Consider the following 21,020-nt stretch of genomic DNA (forward strand, 5'->3'; position numbering starts at 1 on the left):
ACAGCTATGAAGCATAAGTTGTATACCATGGTCACATAAAGACCATTACCCACTTTAATATGGTAGGTTGTTATCAATTGAGCAGGTTTACAAAGTCAGTGTTGTTATCTGGACTGGATTCTCTTTTTAGCTCTAACCCTATTCCACCAGCCTCACTGCTTTGTGAAACAGCAAGTGATGGAACAGATGTTAAGATTTGGCTTCTCCTTCCAGATCTCTTTGGAAGTGCCTAATTTGGTTAAATAATTAACTGTCTCTGTTCTTAGTTTTTCAGTGTGGGTCCAACCATGTACTGAATCCCATTGCTGAAAATGTTCAAATAAAAACCACAAAATGGGTTGGGCACAGTGGCTTATGCCTGTAATCCCAGTGTTTTGGAAGGCTGAGACAGAGGAATCGCTTGAGACCAGTATCCTGGGGAACATAACAAGACCCATCTTTTGGTGGTTGGGGTGGGGTTTACCTGGGTATAGTGATGTGCACTTACAGTCTTAGCTACTCAAGAGGCTGAGGCTTGCTTGAGCCCAGTTGTTTGAGACTGCAGTGAGCTATGATTTTGTCTCTGCATTTCAGCCTGAGTGACAGTGTGAGACCCTGTCTGTGAAGAAAAAAAAAAAAAGAAAAAAAAGAAGACATAAAATAATAACAAGTAATAGGGAACATTTCTTAAACCATTCCAACTTTCCTGGAACTCTACTTTATTTGTATTATCTTATCTATTTCTAGCAACAACCTAATGTTATCTATGTCCATCATCATTTGAAATAACGTATTATGCACCCACCAGCTCTGTTCTTTCTGGTTGTTTATTAGTCATGATATGTGATGAAGAATGAGTCATCCTTCTAGGTATTTTACAATCAGCCTGAAATAAAGCAGAGAAGATATGAAACAAATATCTGGGTTTTCAGCATATCTTTTTCATGTTATCAAGAACCTTTTCCTCTGTTTCTGTTTTTCTTAGAAGACAAAGAGGAAGAATATAGAGTTGTAGGCAGCTGATTAACAAACATTTAACCTTAGAACCACTAAGCATTTATAAGCAAAAATATGGATTCTGCCTAAACTTCCAATACCATTAAGGACCAAAACAAAAGTTTCCATTTTGTGGTACTGATATGCATCGTAATAGTACAAAGCATAATTGAGCCTGCATGGAAAAGAGAAACAATATTCATGTGCTTAATTACATTACACAACTGGTTGTTTTATCCTTTTGTTCATCTGTGGCTATGTAGCAGCACAAATTTATAAGGCCAATGTTTTTGATTGAACTGGCACATTACATGATGATAGGGCAGAACACATCACAGAAAACATTTTAGAACTGTCTGTGCCAAGCACATTATTAAAATGGAGACATGCCTATCTGGCACATAGTGTATTTTTCCTTTAGATTTTCCAAGACCTTATTGTTTTTCCTTTTGCCAATTTTTGAGAGTTGTTACTGCTGCCTGGTAATAACTATCATCAGCGACTATTCCTGTGCTTTGTGATCTTTCTAATATTGTAATCCAAAGAAAACCAGTGAATTTGTGATTATGTGGGAATCCCAGGAGGAAAAGTTCTATTCTACTTAATATTTTCAATACACATGTCTCAATGATCTAGATATTAAATAATTCAATTACTTCTTTGAGAGCTTTACAAATTTAGAGTTATCTACCACACATTTGCACCCTGCTTGTTACCACACATCCACCTCCAAAATGATCTAACAGGTAAAGAAAATTGTAACTCAATTTGAGATATTTTAAGCAATTGTACTTCTATCACAAACCATTAATGAATGTCAAGGAGTGTCTAAAATAAATGTTCAAAAGACAGTTTGAAGATGCCAGGAACTGCCCAGTCAGTTTTCATAATGTGAAGTAGGATTTTTAAAACCATGGACAATGGGTAATTCTAAACGTTTTTTGAAGACATTACAAGTAGGATTAGGCACAACAGAGCACTGCCTTAAGCTAAATTACAAGCAGTTATTCTTTGATTTAACTCCATGAACTCATCATAAATGTCCTGGACAAAGGAAGTCAAAGACTGAACTTCTATTCATGAGAATAGTCATGTGACCTACCAGCGTAATTGCCTTAACCTTTCACTTCAGTTAGTTATAGGGATGTTTCATGTGTGTATTTTTATCACTCCTCATTCTTTTCTGAGGTCCTGTACAAGATTGGCTGAAAACACTAGTTTTCAAATGTTAGTGTATCAGAGTCACCCTATTGAGCTTGTTAAAACATCAATTTGCAAGTCCCACATTTAGAAACTCTAATTTGTTAAACCTGTGTTAACCTGTAAGCTAGTTGACTGAAAGCACTTTAAGACACATTGGAATGGATGATCACCAACATAATTTCACTTCTATGATTTTAAAACCTTTTCTGAGATGGATTGAAATAGTTTATCTTAAAAATATTTCTAAACCTACATGTCACATGGTCTCTATTATGATTGTTAGACCCGTATATATTGCCCTGAGATATATAGGTTTGGAAATATTTTTACTAGATCCTATTCGGGGATGGTGGTTTGTTTCACTTGGCATTATTTTTCTTTCTTTTTTTTTTCGAGACGGAGTTTTGCTCTTGCTACCCAGGCTGGAGTGCAATGGCGCGATCTCGGCTCACCACAACCTCCGCCTCCTGTGTTCAGGCAATTCTCCTGCCTCAGCCTCCTGAGTAGCTGGGATTACAGGCACACGCCACCATGCCCAGCTAAGTTTTTGTATTTTTAGTAGAGACGGGGTTTCACCATGTTGACCAGGATAGTCTCGATCTTTTGACCTAGTGATCCACCCGCCTCGGCCTCCCAAAGTGCTGGGATTACAGGCTTGAGCCACCGTGCCCAGCCAGATTTGGCATTATTTTTCATATGCACTGGAGCATATGAAATGGCGTTAGAACTTGAATTCCAGTACTTCTATCATGATAGCCATGAAAATTGGATTCAAAACTATGCCCCTCTTATCCAATTGGCCAAATATCCACAGCAGACAGAACCTTTCTGTGTTTACCTTCAGGTAGGTAACTGATGAATTAATATTCATTCAACACTGAATACATATTTGAAAGCTGTGAGGTGGAGGTTGCAGCAAATCAAGATGGAGCCACTGCACTCCAGCCTGGGCAATGGTGTAAGACCATGTCTCAAAAAAAAAAAAAAAAAGGAAAGAAAGCCAGTGTATGACCAGATTTCATTTTGATAGTTTTTATATTGCTCTCATGGTTTGATTATGCACACCTTACTTTCACTTAACTCTTTTTAGGCTTTGAAGAAAAGGTATGAAAAACTTCAAATTTTTAAGTGGGTAGAAAATTAGAAAATGGTTACTTTTTTAGTAAAATGTATTTCTGATTTACATGCTTACTCCTGGAGTTACCCAGAGAAAATAAATTCATCAATAGCTCAGACTGATGGCAGAGTTGTCAGGGACATTTTCTTCTGGGCATTTCTGCTTACTTCTTGTTTCTTTCCTTTAAATAGTGTGGAAAATACGACAGCTGTACCTTATTTTCTTGTGTCTGCAAGCCTTCAGGGCATATGTGCTCAGGAACTACTTTTTGGTACACTTAAACAAGCACATCTATTCACTACTTGCTGTAAAAAAACAAAATGCAGGAAACATCAGAGTATATTAGATTATTTTTTTCCGTGTGCAATATTCAGGCAATGCAGTAATAGCTGGAGGTCAAGGTGAAAAGGCTTCTCTTTTAAAGCCAGCTGGTAAATGCATTAAGTTTCTATTTATACATACAGTTTTATAACACTTGGATAAACAACAAATATGTTGTTATTTAGCTATCTCAAAGTTATTTATCACTTTAAAGTTATTCACTTATTAGCAACATTTGCTTGAACAATAAATTAAGAGTATTCCAAGGAAGACGAACAAAGGAGAAATCCTTTTTTAAAAAACCTAAGTAATTTATTCCAACAAATCAGAGTTTTCTGCTACAGTTTGTTAATCTGTAACCTATCTATAAGGTCTAAAGTGTTAAAGTTTTATGAGACATTTTGTGTGGAAAATACTGTTGCCTATTTTGTACTTCATTTGCTTTACATGAATATAAGCGATTGTATGCTAAGTAATATTATATACCTTTATTGTAAGAACTATGCTCCGAAGTGTTAGAAGGTAATATGTACAGTTATGATTTACTTATGTATATTCTGTAGGATTTCAGAAAAGATGTGATGACTTTCACAATTAAATTATATATAAAATAAGAAACAGAACATAGTGCTCAGGATTTAGAATAAAGTAAATACTGCATTTAGCATTACAATTCTTGGGAATAAAAGAAAATAGGGGCATAGATGTATTCCCTGATAGTATAATTATCAGAAATAAGCAAAATAAGGTGGGCCTGGTGGGTCATGCCTGTGATCCCAGCACTTTGGGAGGCCAAGATAGATAGATTTCTTGAGCTCAGGAGTTCAAGACGAGCCTGGACAATATGGAAAAATCCTGACTTTTTTTTTTAAAAATTTTACTTTAGGTACATACTATATCTGACTCTTTAAAAAAATACAAAAATTAGCTGGGCATGTGGCACATATCTGTAGTCCTAGCTAGTTGAGAGGCTGGCTACTTGAGAGGCTGAGGTGGGAGGATTACTTGAGCCCAGGAGGTTGAGGCTGCAGTGAGAGTGATTGCACCACTGTACCCAAGCCCAGGCAACAGAGCAAGACCCTGTGTCAAAAAATATAAAATAAAATAAATAAGCACAATGTAGGTTATCTTATTTCTGAATTCCAATGTAAATTAATTTATTATGGGCTTTTTTGTTTGTTTGTTTTGTTTAGTTTTGTTTTTTGTAAGGAACAATCACATCTCAAAAGTGTTATGGATTTGGAGGCAGACTTTTGGGCTGCTTATGGGCAAGTCCAAATTTTTTCTTACACACAGAAAAAGAGGAATTCATTTAAGTATCTAGACACATACTTAAGTAAAATTAAACATAGAGCATTACAATCTTAGGCCTGGAAAATGTTAAAAGGAGATACATTTAAATATAAGAAAATCCTAATGCAGTAGACATTGAATTATTGATGTTCCAGTCAATATGCTAGAAATCTGATAAGTAGTGATGACTAAAACACCTACCCATCAGCCACAAAGTGAGTTTCCAAGAGTCAACATTAATTATCATATTAGGTAAAGAAGTTTCTATTAAGTAATTGAAAATTGGAATATGTCCATCCCAAAATTGTTTCGCCATAGTACCCATGTTATATTAAGCTGGATGTTTCCTTTTGTTCCTTCTTCATTCTTTTTGTTAATATTGTTTCTTCCTATTTTTTACTTGCTTCTCTCTCTCTTCTAGTGCTTCTATTTCTTTACTAGAATTAATAAGAATGTTTGGTTACTTATTGTATTAGTCCATTCTCACATTGCTATAAAGAAATGCTGGAGACTGAGTAATTTACAAAGAAAAGAGGTTTAATCGCCTCACAGTTGCACAGGTTGTATAAGAAGCATGATGCTGGCATCTGCTTAGCTTAGGAAGGCTTGAGGGGCCTCAGGAAACTTACAGTCATGGTGGAAGGCGAAGGGGGAGCAAGCACCTCACATGACCAGGGCAGGAAGAAGAGAGAGTGAGGAGGGAGGTGCCACACACTTTAAAAAAAACAGATATCATGAGAATTCACTACCATGAGGATAGTACCAAGGGAGATGGTGCTAAACCATTCATGAGAGAACCAGCCCCGTGATCCAGTCACCTCCTACCAGGTCCCACCTCCAACACTGGCAATTACATTTCAGTATGAAATGGAAACACAGATCCAAACCACATCACTTAACAAAATTCATAATTCATGGTACCAAAACCTTTTAATCAAAATGAGGCAAAGTACTTGTTTTACTTAACAGTATTAAACATGTAAGCATTAAGCCCACCTAAAAACAAAATTGAAGAATTTTACATATGTTAAAAAGACCAGAAATTAATTCACATACCATTTCAACTTGAAATTTAAGCTCTAGAAAGACCGTTCTATTCTGGTTATATAACCATTTTATTATGCTGATATACATACAGTTTAAATCATCAATAGCTTAGAAATCTGATCAATACCAGTTCTCACAGTTTGGCTTACACTATTGGAATCAAAGGTTAATGATAGATCAACAAACACTAAAGAATCTTAGATTTTTCGTAGTTTTCCATCAGTGAAATTATTCAGAGTGCAGCAGTGATCAGTGGTCAGGAGTTGGTATGAAAATGTGCATGTTCTTGCCAAGGACATTATAATGAAAAAAACAGACCTAAGGTTTATCAAGGGAAAAAGCTGGAATTTAAAAAAACAGAAGTATCACTTTTGATGAAGTAGAAATAAATGTGTCCATAGAAACCCTCAAATATCAATACAAAATTGTTTAACAACCAAGGTAGTAAAGATCAAAGCTCACCACTTGGATTCATAACTAACATTTCTGGTAGCACAATATTTTTCTTTTTTTTTACTAATATACCTTACCTTGAAAGAATATTGGGGCCCTTTAATATATAGCATAATAGTCATGATACAATAAAGTCAAAGTCAAGTATAACATCTCACCCTGATTATCAATAGATATTTAAATGTCTTGGATTTTTTTTTTTTTTTTATGAGATGGAGTCTTGCCCTGTTGTCCAGGCTGGGGTGCAGTGGTGCGATCCTGGCTCACTGCAACCTCTGTGTGCTGGGTTCAAGCAATTCTCCTGCCTCAGCCTCCTGAGTAGTTGGGATTACAGGTGCCTACCACAATGCCTGGCTAATTATTCGTATTTTTAGTAGAGTGGGGGTTTCACCATGTTGGTCAGGCTACTCTTGAACTCCTGACCTTATGATCCATCCACCTCAGCCTCCCAAAGTGCTGGGATTATAGGCGTAAGCCACTGTGCCCGGCCACTTCCTAGATTTTTCAAAAATGCATATCACACATAACGGTATTCCCATTATATATTGACATTTGTGTTTTGCCCTATCAAGTAAGATTCCCATTGCAATATATTATAAATTGCAAATCATTGTCTTAGTCTTAGATTTTCTTGCTCACATTATCAAGCTAGGCTTCGCAAGGAAGAGAAATAAGAGTTCAGGTAGCTTCTCAGCTTGCTTTATCAAAGCAGGAATTGTGTGGCAGATGCCAGCTATTTGGCAGCTGGAGCTGTTAAGAGCTGTGATCTTTGGCAATTTGGAGAGAGGAGAGTGTTTCCCGTTGCACAGTAGGAACATTAAAAATTCCTAGTATCTCACAAGTTTCTTTTGTAAATTTGGAGAGAACTTCCCTTTGTCTTCACTTTTTAATCTTTATCTTTCTTTAGAGACAGAGTCTTGCTGTGTCACCCAGGGCGAGTGCTGTGGCACAATCATGGCTCACTGTAGCTTCATTCTCCTTGGTTGAAGTGATCCTCCCACCTCAGTTTCCTGAGTAGGTGCACCCAGCTAATTTTTAAAAATTTGTTTGTAAGATGGGGGTCTCATTATGTTGACCAGGCTGGTCTTGAACTCCTGGCCTCAAGCGATCCTCCAACCTCAGCCTTCCAAAGTGCTGGTATTACAGGTGAGCACAACCTTGCCCAGCCTTTAATTGCACATTCACATGATTTTAAAAGGCACTCAGGTAAAAATAATATTACATCAGGAAGAAGAAATTAAAGAAGGCTATGATCACTTTTAACTACGTTGAAAATACCATTTTGAAGACTGGAGATAACCTTTGACTCCAAAACTTTGGTTAGTAGTATAAGTGAAATTTATCATCTTATGGGTGGCATTTTAATAATACTATATTGTGATTATAAATGATTCTGTTCAAATAATGTCTCCTTTGGTTCAATAAACTTTTCCCTAAAATAGAGGCAAATGTCTTGGATTTTTTCAGGTTCTATTTTCTGTAAAAGTAGTTTTGTCAGAGCCATGCTAATTTTAGTTTGAAATATCCTAGAATGATCATTACTTACTAAATGGTTCGACTATCTTCATTTCAAGAAGCTCAATAAATTAAAAAGTAATACCTGATTAATCTGAATACATTTTAGGGAATATTATCTGAATAGTCTTAGTAGGAAGTTAAGTGTTACTTTTAAGGTCATAAGTTTGATTGGTTTATAACTCTGGTATTAAGTGAAATCAGTGCCGTTAGCCAGACTTTTCATCTTCCAAAATTAGTTTTTATTAACTAACTTAATGTTGGGTGGGGGGCCAAGGGAGGGACAGCAGGGGATGGAGAGGTCGGGGAGGGATAACACTGGGGAGAAATGCCAGATGTAGGTGACAGGGGGATGGAGGCAGCAAACCACATTGCCATGTATGTACCTATGCAACAATCCTGCATGATCTGCACATGTACCCCAGAATCTAAAGTACAATAAAAAAATTCAAAACTCTAAAGCATTAAATACTAAGGAATTTATTTTTTAAATGTTTGTCCTCTTGGAAACAAATTATGTTAATATTTTAAATGTATGGTTACCAGGTAGCGCTCTCTCTATTTAAGTGTTAGTTTGCTAGGTTTAAAATAAGGATTCTTGGTCACTGAGAAATCTGTTCCAGAAAGCACTATGGCAGGAGAATGAGAGGAGCCAAATGTAACTGAGAATTGTAGATACTTATATTGTTTTATTCGCTTTGACTATTTGGTGGCTAGAACTCCTAGAGTTAAACATGGACTAAAATACAAACCTAAATATTTCCCAGATCCTCTTGGGGATGTTAATAAACATAGTATTAGAAAAAGTGTTCTGTGGCCAAGTGGCTTGGGATGTTTTGCACATCACTGCCTTTGCCTGAGATTCAAACATCCTGTAGCATGTCAAAAGCTTTCAGAAGGCTCATAGTGTAGCTTAGCATCTCATCTGAACACTTTACCTCTGTGGTCTTCCTCCCCAAAACACATAACCTTAAACTAATCATAACAAAAATCAGACAAGTTTCAGTAGAGGGGTATCCTATGATGTGTCTGATTAGTACTACTAAAAACTTGCAAGGTCAAAGTCGTAAAGGAACCTAAGGAGACATGAGGACTAAATGTAATATAGTACCCTGGATGAGATGCTGAAATCAAAAGATATTAGGTAAAAACAAAAATAATCTGAATAAACTATGGACTGTAGTTAAAAGTAATGTATCAATATTGGTTCATTAATTATATTAATGTACCATACTGATGCAAAATGTTTAAAATAGGGAAAACTGTGTGCAGGGGTAGATGGGGACTCTGCACTTAATATTTTTGTAAATTTAAAATTGTTTCAAAAATATAAAGCCTAATAACTCAGAAAAAGCTACATCAACAAGGCATGTTATTTATGTGAAACATTTTCTATTTACAATGTTCTCACAAAATAAATTGGGTCATATATGGAAATCTTAATTAAACTGTTTGGCAAAACAAAAGAAAAGCACATAAAGATTAGGATACTGAGGTAGGCAAGAATCTATCAGTAAAATGTTGTGATCCAAAAGGTTACAATTGGAATCTAGATATTTCCTCTGTTCTTTACATATATGAAGATGCCACAACTCAATGGAAACACAATGCTTAGGCTACTCAATTAGATCTTTTGATGTGTGACTGGAAGAAAATGGTAGAATGGAGTGTAGAACACTGCAGAATGGTTTTTATGAAAAGATGTAGCTAGTTTTTCAGTGTACACAGGAAGAGGTTAATTCCGAGGATGTTCTCTTCTCATTAGGCTACCATGTCTGGTACATTTGCCATGCCCATCTTGGGACAGCCATTCATTCCTACACAATATCTGGGGACAGATTTGCAAGTAACTCTCATTATTGTACTCACCAAATTTTCAGGCTCCTGTTCCTAGGCCAGTGTTGTATAAATAATGATTAATGATATAATTAATAAACAGTACCAAATGTAATAACTACTGTTTATTGAGCATGCCAGGAACTGTGTTGAGCCCTCTCCTGTGCATACAATTCTTTACACATAGTTGATGAGGTAGGGAAACTCTCTGATTGACTCATAAGCCCTTCAAACAATGTTTTGAAAGTTAAATTTTTATATCCTGTTTAAATATGTTCTTAGGGAAGATAAATGAGCTGTTTTAGGAATCATTTTTGGGGGAGATTTGGTGCTGTAGTCAAATTAGTTTAAATGAATTAATTCATCTAGCTCTTTCTTCTATGAAGAGAAACAGGGGCAGTGGAGGATAGCAACAAAATTCAGTTAAAAATCCCCAGACAAATGCTTGTTAGTAATCTGATGGGAAAACTTTAATTTATTTATACTTTCTCCAAACAGAGCTTGATAGTAGGAAGTGTATTTGTCTTAAGGTAATTTTTGCTTACTTGTTTGGAGGTCTTTTTTAGAGATACTTTTTTGAAAAAAGGAAGATGTTCTTACTTTCCATCAAAGACAGTATTGTCTGTGTTGTCATCCTTACTGTGGAGACAATAAGCCATCAACGAGGCTACATTGTGGGCAACAGCTTTCCAAAACTGAGTGGTGAATCACCTCTTGTCAATTACATATCTAAACTTGGTAATATCAGCTTGTAAGAGAAGGTCATGCAATATCTGCCATCCAGTTAACATGTATAGAACACCTCCTCCACAACTCATTCATCCTTTGCTATAATTTACAACTTCCTCTTATATGTCAATGGTTTAACTTTTTCAGATCTTATTTGATTTAGCTAAGAAATAATGCCATAAGATAGGATGTAAGCCCAATGCTATATTTACTTCCTTTCTCTCTGTAAGATTTATATTAATAGAAAATGTTATTTCCTCTTAGTATATAGATAGGGTACAGGAAATTTATTTTAAAAATTAAGTTAAATGTATGGGCGTGGCTCACGCCTATAATCCCAGCACTTTGGGAGGCTGAGGCGGGTGGATCATGAGGTCAAGAGATCGAGTCCATCCTGGTCAACAAGGTGAAACCCTGTCTCTACTAAAAATACAAAAATTAGCTGGGCATGGTGGTGTGCGCCTGTAGTCCCAGCTACTTGGGAGGCTGAGGCAGGAGCATTGCTTGAACCCAGAAGGCAGAGGTTGTGGTAAGCCAAGATCGTGCCATTGCACTCCAGTCTGGGTAACAACAGCAAAACTCTGTCTCAAAAAAGAGAAAAATTAAGTTAAACCTATCTTTGTTTTAATTCACAATATCCAGAAAAGTGTACCTACCTCTGGCTTTAATTGAACACCCTTGAAACTGAAAAGGCTAATATATTAGTTATTGTATTTTCTAGATTTTGCTGAAAGTCATGATTTAAGAGAGTACATGGGATAATTTTCCATGGTATAGAATTCCTGCTGTCATTCTTCCTCCCACTTTTTCTACCCAGTTTTCTCATACTGCAGATTTTTCCTATACTGCAGGATTCCTTGACTCTGCTGTACAGTCAACATTCAAGACCATATTCAGTGAAAGCTCATGAAGATGTGTACCTAAATGCCAAACACTAGGTTTTTGTTGTTGTTTTGTTTTTTGGGTTTTGTTTTGGTTTGGTTTTTGGGTTTTTTGTTTTGTTTTGTTTGTTTTTTACAAATAGGAATATGTATAAATTGACGGTGATCTTATTTTAAAAGAACCAATATTCCAGAAACAGTCTGTAAAACTCAAGATGAACTAATTGATCCATTCTTGATATTAAACATAGGTTATTGTACATGTTTTCTTTGACTTAGCCTCTAGATTTGCTACAAATTTCTCCAATCTTGGTAAAACCAATATCAGATCAGATTTTCCCAAAGTGATAGCTATTATTTTTCCTCTTTCAATTGCAGGAGAAGTAACAAGGCATTGAAGAATGGCAGATGAACGGAAAGATGAAGCAAAGGCACCTCACTGGACCTCAGCACAGCTAACAGAGGCATCGGCACACTCACATCCACCTGAGATTAAGGATCAAGGCGGAGCAGGGGAAGGACTTGTCCGAAGCGCCAATGGATTCCCATACAGGGAGGATGAAGAGGGCGCGTTTGGAGAGCATGGGTCACAGGGCACCTATTCAAATACCAAAGAGAATGGGATCAACGGAGAGCTGACCTCAGCTGACAGAGAAACAGCAGGTAACTAAGGGCTCTGCTGTCATCAAGTGCTTGCTTTGTGCTTTGAAGTCAGTTTAGTCTGAAAGTGAATTAATATACAGCACTGATCCTCTTTCACTAGTGCTAGGACTGAAATTCCAGTCAGTCAGAAGAAATAAGAGAAAAATCATAGCAACTAACTTGACATTTCCTCACATTAGCTGTATTCTCAATCCCATTCCCCTATTTAATTTTTATAATGTGAATTTTTGCAGGCTGAGTGTATGTATGTTTTGCTAGAAACTGTCAGCATTTTAACTCATTGAAAGAAAACTTTACAGATCTTTTTTTTTAATCCTCTTGAATGATCTTGGACCTAAATCAAATAGATTTATTAGAAGCATATTTTTTAGAGCATAAAAATGTAAAATACATAAATACATACTATAATTTTTTAACCCATCATTCAAAATGCTCAAAGTACATTTGAGCATTTTCTACATGCAAGGTGTGGTGTTAGCTTCTGTGCCAGTGCATGTGCAAGAAATGATCCCTGAACTTTGTGGATTAGATGATCTTGGAGCAGACATAAGATTTGTACATATGTTTATTTGGATACAATTCATAACATGTACGTGCCACATGAGCATTATGAAAAGGCAAAGTTGAAAGGGGACTATTTCTACTTAGGGCCAAAGTTCCTAAATGCACAAAAGCATCTTAGGATGCTGCAGCAGATTCAAAGGAATACAACAAGGTGTTTTAAATATTCAAGAGGAGCAGTGATAATATCTGTCAAACACTGCATGAACTATTTGCTCAAGATAGTGCACAGTTTAAACATTACATTGCACTGTATTCCTTTTGAAGATTGTATCTTTGCAAGATAGGTTTTCAGCAATTGTTCTGATAAAAGCAAGTACCCTGCAGAAATCCATGTGAAATGGAAAAAGAAAGTGATAGTGTCCAACCTGATCCCAGGATTTGAGAAGCTGTGCGGTGCCCCACAGGCACGTACATTCAATTAGTAAGAAGCTGTGGTTGAGAATGAAATAACAATATTATTTTCACCTTTCATAGTTACAATGAGGATTAAATAAGATAGCAAAGTATATAAAGTGAATGGCTCAAGAAATAATACGTATTAGTTACTTTTATTATTATTAGTGGTAGTGGTGGTATCAATATGGATGATGTAACACTCTTGATTAAGTAATATTATTCTATAACTGAGTATACAGAAGTTTAAGAGGGTGGAACTTGGGTGTCAGGAGCACTAATTAAGAGGATTTTGGAGGGATTGTGGCATGAAGGGATGAAGGCATGTTAGCGTATTGGTTGTGAGGAAGGAAAGAGTGAGTATGGTAAGTCAAGGTTTTTTCCGTCATCGTATCCTGCACACCTGGCATTAGACCTTCAGTATTCCATAAATGCATGTTGATTAGTGAGTGAATGAAGGAATAAATGAATAAATATAAAAAGAAAAAAGTCCTTTTCACATTAATGATGAAAACAATTGAAAAGTCTTACTTCATTCCTTGGGCTCTGACCAGTTGACTCTCACTGACTGTTATTAAGGCTTGTAATACACTAAAAAAAAAATCACTGCTGTGTGCATAGTCATGCAGTAAAAAGCAACATCATGCAATATTTTGTCTCTCAATGGACTTAAGTATTTGAGAGCATCAGAGAAATCTATTTGTCAAGTCAGTGTGTCATCACCAGCTTCTCTGAGAAGATAATATACATTTAAAAGAGGCTAACAGATGTTTCTTTAAAATTATGGGTTTAGGAGCGTCCAGAGTTAATTTTAAATTCAGCTCAACATGTATCAAACACATTTGGTATTGCCTTTGAGAGATTGATTATAAAGGTTTTGTATGTATGTTCTGAGTGACAAAAATTGTAAACAGTCAGACATGGGTTACCATGGTGATAGTCAGTCCAAACTAAGCTATGGTATGATTTTTAAATTAACTTTCCTCTAGAACTAACAGACCAAGTATTGAATCCATGAGATATGCATGTGTAGAAATCTGTAGGAAAAGGACAATGTAAAATATTATCTTTTAATACCTACAGAAGATTTTCCAGTGATGAATTAATGTGCAATTAGACTTCTCTCTAAACTCTAATTTAACAAAATAACAAATTTTGTCATTCATGATTTATTGACAGCTGTTTCACAAATTGTGTAATGAAAGTCATCTCCAGCATAAACAGATGCTCTTAAATCCCAAATATGGTATTTAGAAGTGCTATTCTTTGATGATGGAGACCATAGATATGAAATAGCATTCTATTTGATATGATTATCTTTAAAAGGAATAGGGATCTATATACCCGCTCACTCTTTTATACAGTCTACCAGTGTATTACATTTTTCCCTGTAAAGAATATTTCTCAGGACACTGTTCACATGAAGCGTTTCTCAGTGACATCAGGTCCACAGCTATATGTTGTAGTGTCCAGGACATTACTGATTAAATCCAAAAATCTTTCCTCTACTTTCCTTTTTTGCTATAGTCCCGTCTTTGCATTTAAACATGAATATTTTCTCCAAGGTTATTTCTTTTAACCATGTCTATAAATAATATCACATGATAAATAAATTGCAATCATCATCTTCCTCCCCCTTTTTTTTCATTATAGTGGGCTAACTTCAACCAAGGTCCTTACCTTATTCTCCCTCACCCACTCCTTCAATGTTCATCTTCATTATGAAGTCTAAAGCATAATTTTTATCTTTGTCTTTGTTTTTTTTTAATTTTTATGTATTCAGGGGGTACAAGTACAGTTTTGTTACGTGAATACATTGCATAGGGATGAGATCTGGGCTTTGAGTGTACCCATCACCTGAATACTGAGCATTGTTCTCAATAGGTAATTCTTCAGCTATTACCTCTTTCCCACCCTCTCCCCTTTTTGAGTCTCCAATGTCTATTATTTCCATCTTTATGTCCGTGTGTACCCATTGTTTAACTCACACTTACAGGTGAGAACATCTGGTATTTGATTTTCTGAGTTATTTCACTTAGGATAATGGTCTCCGGTTCCATCCATATTGCTGCAAAGGATATGATTTTTTTCTTTTTTATGGCTGCATAGTATTCCATCATATATCTATACCACATTTTCTTTATCCAGTCATCCACTGATGGATGTTTAAGTTGATTCCATGCCTTTGCCGTTGTGAATGGTGCTGCAATCAATATATGAGTGCAGGTGCCTTTTTGATGTAATGATTTATTTTCTATTGAATAGTGAGACTGTTGGATCAAATGGTTGTTTTATTTTCAGTTCTTTGAGAAATCTCCATACCGTTGCCCATAAAGGCTGTACTAATTTACATTTTCATCAACAATGTTTAAGAGTTCCCTTTTCTCTACATCATTGTTAACATCTGTTGTCTTTTGACTTTTTAATAATAGCCATTCTAACTGGTGTAAGATGATATCTCATTATGGATTTAATTTGCATTTGTGCTGATTAGTGATGTTGAGCATTTTTTCATATACCTAGTGGCCACTTGTACATCTTCTTTTGAGAAATGTCTAGTCATGTCCTTTGCTCACTTTTTAATGAGGATATTTGTGTGGATTTTTTTTTTTTTTGAGTTCGAATTGCTTAGTCCTTTGTTGGATGTGCAGTTTACAAATATTGTCTCCCATTCTGTGGGTTGTCTGTTTACTCTATTGGCTATTTCTTTTGCTGTGCAGAAGCTTTTTAGTCTAATTAAGTCCCATTTGTCTATTTTTGTTTTTGCTGCATTTACTTTTGTGGTCTTAGTCATTATAATTCTTTGCCTAGCCCAATGTTCAAAAGAGTTTTTCCTAGGCTTTTTCTTTCCCCTGGGATTTTTATAGCTTCAGGTCTTATATTTAAGTTAAAGCATCATTTTAAAATTGTTTTTCAAAGCGTAAATAATAAGAGTAATGGCCTGTAATAATTCTTTCTGCTCTTTTCTGTGTCATCTGTATTGAAGAAAGCAAGAGGAATGCATTTTGGTCCCCACAGAGTTTCAGCTCTGAAGATAACTAGGAGCCTTATTCTTAAGTTTCAGTCCTGAGTTGGGGCTCAAACTCATATTAGAATTTGTATCAAGACCTTATAAGAGGACAAAAGGGATATTTATAAAGTTTGTAAAATATTGAGTGGAAAATTATTTTAGAAAATGGAAAGTGACCTTTCAAATGACATTTTAAGGGCACAGAAAAGCAACTGATTTCTGTAATCATTGTACATGTGATTTAACAGTGTAGCTGGTTTTGACATCCCTTAATAGTATTATATCAACTCCTATTTTTACTGTGTCTATATATAGAATCATTTTGAATATGGCACATTCTAGCAGCAAAAAGAGGGATCTGCAGACAAAGTGGTGGTTCTATGTTTCTGACCTTGCCCAAAAAAGTGATAATTTTGCTGTTGCTCACTTCATCTAAAGAGAAAGATTTTCTAATGTCTATTCATCCCTCAAGGATTGCTTACAGAACTATTATGGAAATATATATAAAACTACAGCTTAGAAATTTATATAGAATTGCAATCTGCCATAGTGCTCTCCAGTTTATAAAGCGCCATCACATCTTTTATCTCATTTCATCTTTTTGCAATTTCCATGAGGATATCTGTCATTAGTGTCTTCATTTTACAAATAAGAAGACTAAGGCACAGAATGGCTGAGCAACTTGCCCAGTTTTACACAGTAAGAAGGTGAGAGAGGTTAATTGTGAACACAGTGTTCAGGAATCCCATGCAACTCTCTTTTCAACTGTGCCACCCGCAAGAAGGGGTATGGATTTTTTTCTCTATAGTTTATAATTTGCTTGGCTTTATAAATGTGCTACTCATTGTGAAAGCTGTCAAGGCTTTTTTAGGTGGGAGTATTTTTTTTCTGGCTCTCAGGATTAATTTTGCAAATGTCAGGATTTGCTCTTTATTAGAAAACAGTGATGAAATCTGCTAATTTTCTGTCACAGTTGTGGATGATATAATTGAAAGCTGGAAGGGACCAGGGAGATGACTTTTCACAGAAGATCTCATGACTACTACCAGAATGCAGGTCTCTTGCCCTGAAGACAAGTGCTCTGTCCACCATCCCCACCTGCCACATTCAGAACAGCAATTAGTTGCAGCAGTTACAATTACAGGCAAAGTGGACAATTCTTCTATTCCAGAACTGCCACATCCATGTAATTTTAAGTGATATGATATCATAACTTTATTCCTAATTTTTAATGTGAGTGGAGAAAAAGGGGAGGTAATTTTGAGGTGTTTATTGATACCCAAACAGTTTTTACCTATTTTAAATCAGGCTTTGGTGATTTTGACTATGTTAAAGTACAGTGCAGTGATCACTAGTAAAAAAAAATGTGCAGTAGAAAGTGCCTGCATGACCATAAAAGTTAGTATCAGCAATCTCCTTGGGTAAATATAAAGATTAAAAGGCAATTCTTCAGTTTATTCCCCACAATTTACCAGGATTCCTTTGTCTTCCCATCATTTCCAGGCATACCCACTGCCAAAGAGGCAGGAGTGGAAAAGCTTTTCCAGACTTTGTGTTGTCACTTTTCAGGGACCTCACCAAGGGAGCTGTGTCTTCTAAAGCCTGACCCTGCACTATCACATCCACGTAACTCCAGCCAGCCAAGTGACGACAGATTTCAGATGTATACATTTATTGTTGCTGCAATTATTAAGTGTGAAAACACATGAAGGAAAAATTGGGCAGCTCTCACATGCAAAAAGCTGAATATGCATTTATTAAAGCTTTTTTCTCTATTCTTCTTTTCAGTCTCAGAAGATTCAAACATACCTTTTCTCACCTCTCCCTTTCTCCCTTGCCTCCATTTCTAGATTCATGATTTACTAATCGGAGTCATCATCCCATTTAAAATATGGCTTATTCTATGTAATATGATCTTAATTTATGCAGAGCAAAATAGCACTGAGCGATATCTCCTGCAAAATGACTAAAGCCATCCGCACCAACCCCCAAGCAAATAAACAAGCTCGCCTAACAATGCGAGAGGTTGCAGATTTTCCTTTCCTAGTTGCCATGCCAACCACTCATTGCTCTGGCTGCCATTTCCCTGAGCTCCGCAGAGAGAGGAGTGTGCAGAGCAGAGTTATTTAGCATTCAAGGGTGGATCTGCAGAAAACCACACAGCCTCACTGCGAAGCATCTGGGCCTGGTGGCACCGATGGATGAGGACAGAAAATGGGGATCTTTTCAGTGTTTTCCTTCTAAAGGTTAGGCATCTGGGGCTAGAAAGAGTGAGAAAGACAAGGACTGATAGAAAAGGCAGTTACACGAGGTTTGTATTTGTCACGTTTGCTTTGTCCTATGCGGTCTCTCTACTAGGTGAAGCTGGTTGTGGGGATTAGCTTCAATCATAATATTTGACTTGGCTTGTTGATGAATAGGATCTGAACCTAATTTAGGGCTAGCTTATACGGATATTATAATAAAGAATTATGTCTTTTATTCTTGATACAGTACGAGGTTGTAATTAGCAGGTATTGCCAGCTAGAGCTTTTGATATTTTACAAATTAGAGGGAAAAATCAACATCAGATAAAGTTTTCTGTTTCATTGCGCAGTTATAAGGTAGTTTGTCCCATAAAAATCTGGCTTTGGTCTTTAGTCAAGTCTTAAGGTAGAATGAGATTTTCTTAAGATGGTAATTCTGAATCTATGTATGAGGAAAACTTGGTTTCTCAAGACTTGTTTCCATTAAACCCTATGACTCAATAAATTGAAGTATGATTCTATTCCTTGGAATTTTAATTAACTATAAACATTTTAAGGTGTGAAGAGAAAGGCTCTATCTAATACAATATAATAGGCTATTTAAAAACCGAGGTTAATTGTAATCACATGTACTCCTATGTGTGTTCCTCAAGAAAATTCCTCCCATGGACTGTGGAAATCAGTCTCATTTTTTATCTCGCTTTGTGCTAAATGTCAGAATTACATCATAAGCACACACCAAAAAAGTATTTTCTCAGACCTTTTGGTCCACTGACACTTTAAAAATTATTTTGTTGACTTTGAATCTTAATGCAACAGATTTGTGCCATTGACAGTTCAGACCTATTTGTAAAAATTATTCTTTCTAGTTCATTTCTAAGTGCAAATATAATTTAATTACCATTGTAATGTTTACTTGATCTCTCATCCTATATTTTCCAAGATCTTCTTTTCTCTTCTCTAATTTGCTGTCATATTTTGTCACCATATTTTCTTTTAATATTTTTCAATTTTTTGAGATATTAAAAACCTCCATTTAGAGAAAAATTATAAACAGTTTTTAAATTCTTTTTTTATTTTTAGTGAACAGATGAAAGTAAAAGTAACGGAAGTGAGTCTTCTAGATTCAGTTTTGGACTGTCTGAACCTTTGTTTTGATTAGGACTATGCATGGCCTTTATCTGTCCTTCATTGTATTTCGAAGTATTTTCTCCTCACAAAAGAGTAAAAAAAAAAAAAGATAAAACATCTAATAGTTTTGTACAAATAAATTGCTCAAATATCGAGAATATACTCCTCATCAGGCAGTAATGTGTTTTTTAGTGATTTATATATATATACACACATACACACATATATTCTTTGATTATATTGCTTGTATATATCTGAGGAAAATATTTGCCACTATATGCCAAATGCTGCCTTGTGGTTTCACATTGGGTTTGATTTTATTGCGGTTGGGAGGTTAGTAAGTAGACTGGAGAGTACCCAGCAGTTATTGCTCCTCTTATTTCCCCTTCAAGCTATTGAGATAAACTGACTCTTTCTGCTTCAATGTGTCAAGCTTTTTTCTCTCCTCCTCATTCCCTCACACTTCACTGCTTCCCAGTACATTACATAAAGCACGTGCTTTGACTGTCAGGGGAGTCTGGAAATCATATCAGGAGAGGATGAACAGAACAACTGGTGCTGCATTGCAGACCTGGTAGCTTCAGCATTATCTGACCTGGCTTCATGAGTCCTGGGGGAAAAGGACACTAAGCCATGTCCTGCCAGCTCGGGTGTAGCACGTCTCACTGAATGAGTCACCATTCAGCAACACTCAGAAAATGCAGTTCAAAAACCAGCCAAGCTGATAAGCAAATAAAGGGGAAAGCATATGCCATAGGTTCTCATGTAACTTTTAAAAATTCTTTTAAATTTTTGCAAATGCTAGGTGGTTATTAGAACACAGAAATCAGTGTGAAATACTGTTGATTTCAGGAATATGCTAGAAGGCCTTAGGCAAAAATAGATAAGAAAGGAGGAATTCAGAGAAAAATCATACTAAATAGATATTCAACTTAAGCAGCCTGAAAATTAGACTCAAGTTTTTCGTTCCAAATTTTTAATTTGTAAACACAGGTCAAAGTGATGCTGGCATATGAGCACCTCTGATTCTTGCAAAGCATCTCCAGCATGAATAATCAATCAGTCTTCTGTGATCTAAAATTTTTTCTTTTGTGACATGTTACATTTGCCCAATGTAAATGGGCAAGTTTACGTTATGGTGTTTTCATTTCCATGCAGCATTGTGCAACAAGTCGTCGGAAAAACATTTTGGAAGGGTACCACCCTACAGCAAAGGTTCTCAGAAGTCTACCATCAAAGATAAAAAGCTGTTGTTGATTTTATTCTCTCAAATGAGTCTTCCTCTTCTGAACATCCCCAAGTACCATGTTTATATCTTGCTAATACAATTGATCATGGCAATCATTTTATTGAGGTTACTTGTTATTTGTTGTTATTCCAGTCATGGTTGGAAATGCTTTGGGGTAGAACCTGTACTTCATTAATCTTTTTATTTCCTTTTTGTATATAACACAGTGCTTATTTTCTATAATACATGCTAATACATATTTTTTGAATTAATATAAAGAAGAGGTGGCTCTGCGTGGTGGCTTGCACCTGTAATCCCAGCACTTTGGGAGGCCAAGGTGGGCAGATCACTTGAGGTCAGGAGTTCAAGACCATCCTGGCCAACATAGTGAAACCTCACCTCCACTAAAAATACA

The 21,020-nt window shown here is 36.0% G+C and overlaps 1 protein-coding gene across 50 annotated transcripts in view; it reads left to right on the forward strand.

Moving 5' to 3' along the window:
- MAP2 (microtubule associated protein 2) overlaps positions 1 to 21,020 on the forward strand; it is a 149,344-nt gene that overhangs the window by 59,033 nt on the left and 69,291 nt on the right. For 42 of the 50 annotated variants that reach the window (XM_054257891.2, XM_078328365.1, XM_035305542.3 and 39 more), the window contains exon 4: positions 11,749 to 12,033. In XM_054257891.2, coding sequence (XP_054113866.2) covers positions 11,772 to 12,033 — 262 coding nt within the window. In that variant the 5' untranslated portion in view covers positions 11,749 to 11,771. Of the gene's footprint in view, positions 1 to 11,748; positions 12,034 to 18,097; positions 18,312 to 21,020 lie in introns of those variants that run through there. The other 8 variants (XM_078328384.1, XM_078328387.1, XM_078328386.1 and 5 more) reach the window with 1 other exon arrangement.

The sequence above is a fragment of the Callithrix jacchus genome, chromosome 6, assembly GCF_049354715.1.
Source record: "Callithrix jacchus isolate 240 chromosome 6, calJac240_pri, whole genome shotgun sequence".
Taxonomy (NCBI): Eukaryota; Metazoa; Chordata; class Mammalia; order Primates; family Cebidae; genus Callithrix; species Callithrix jacchus.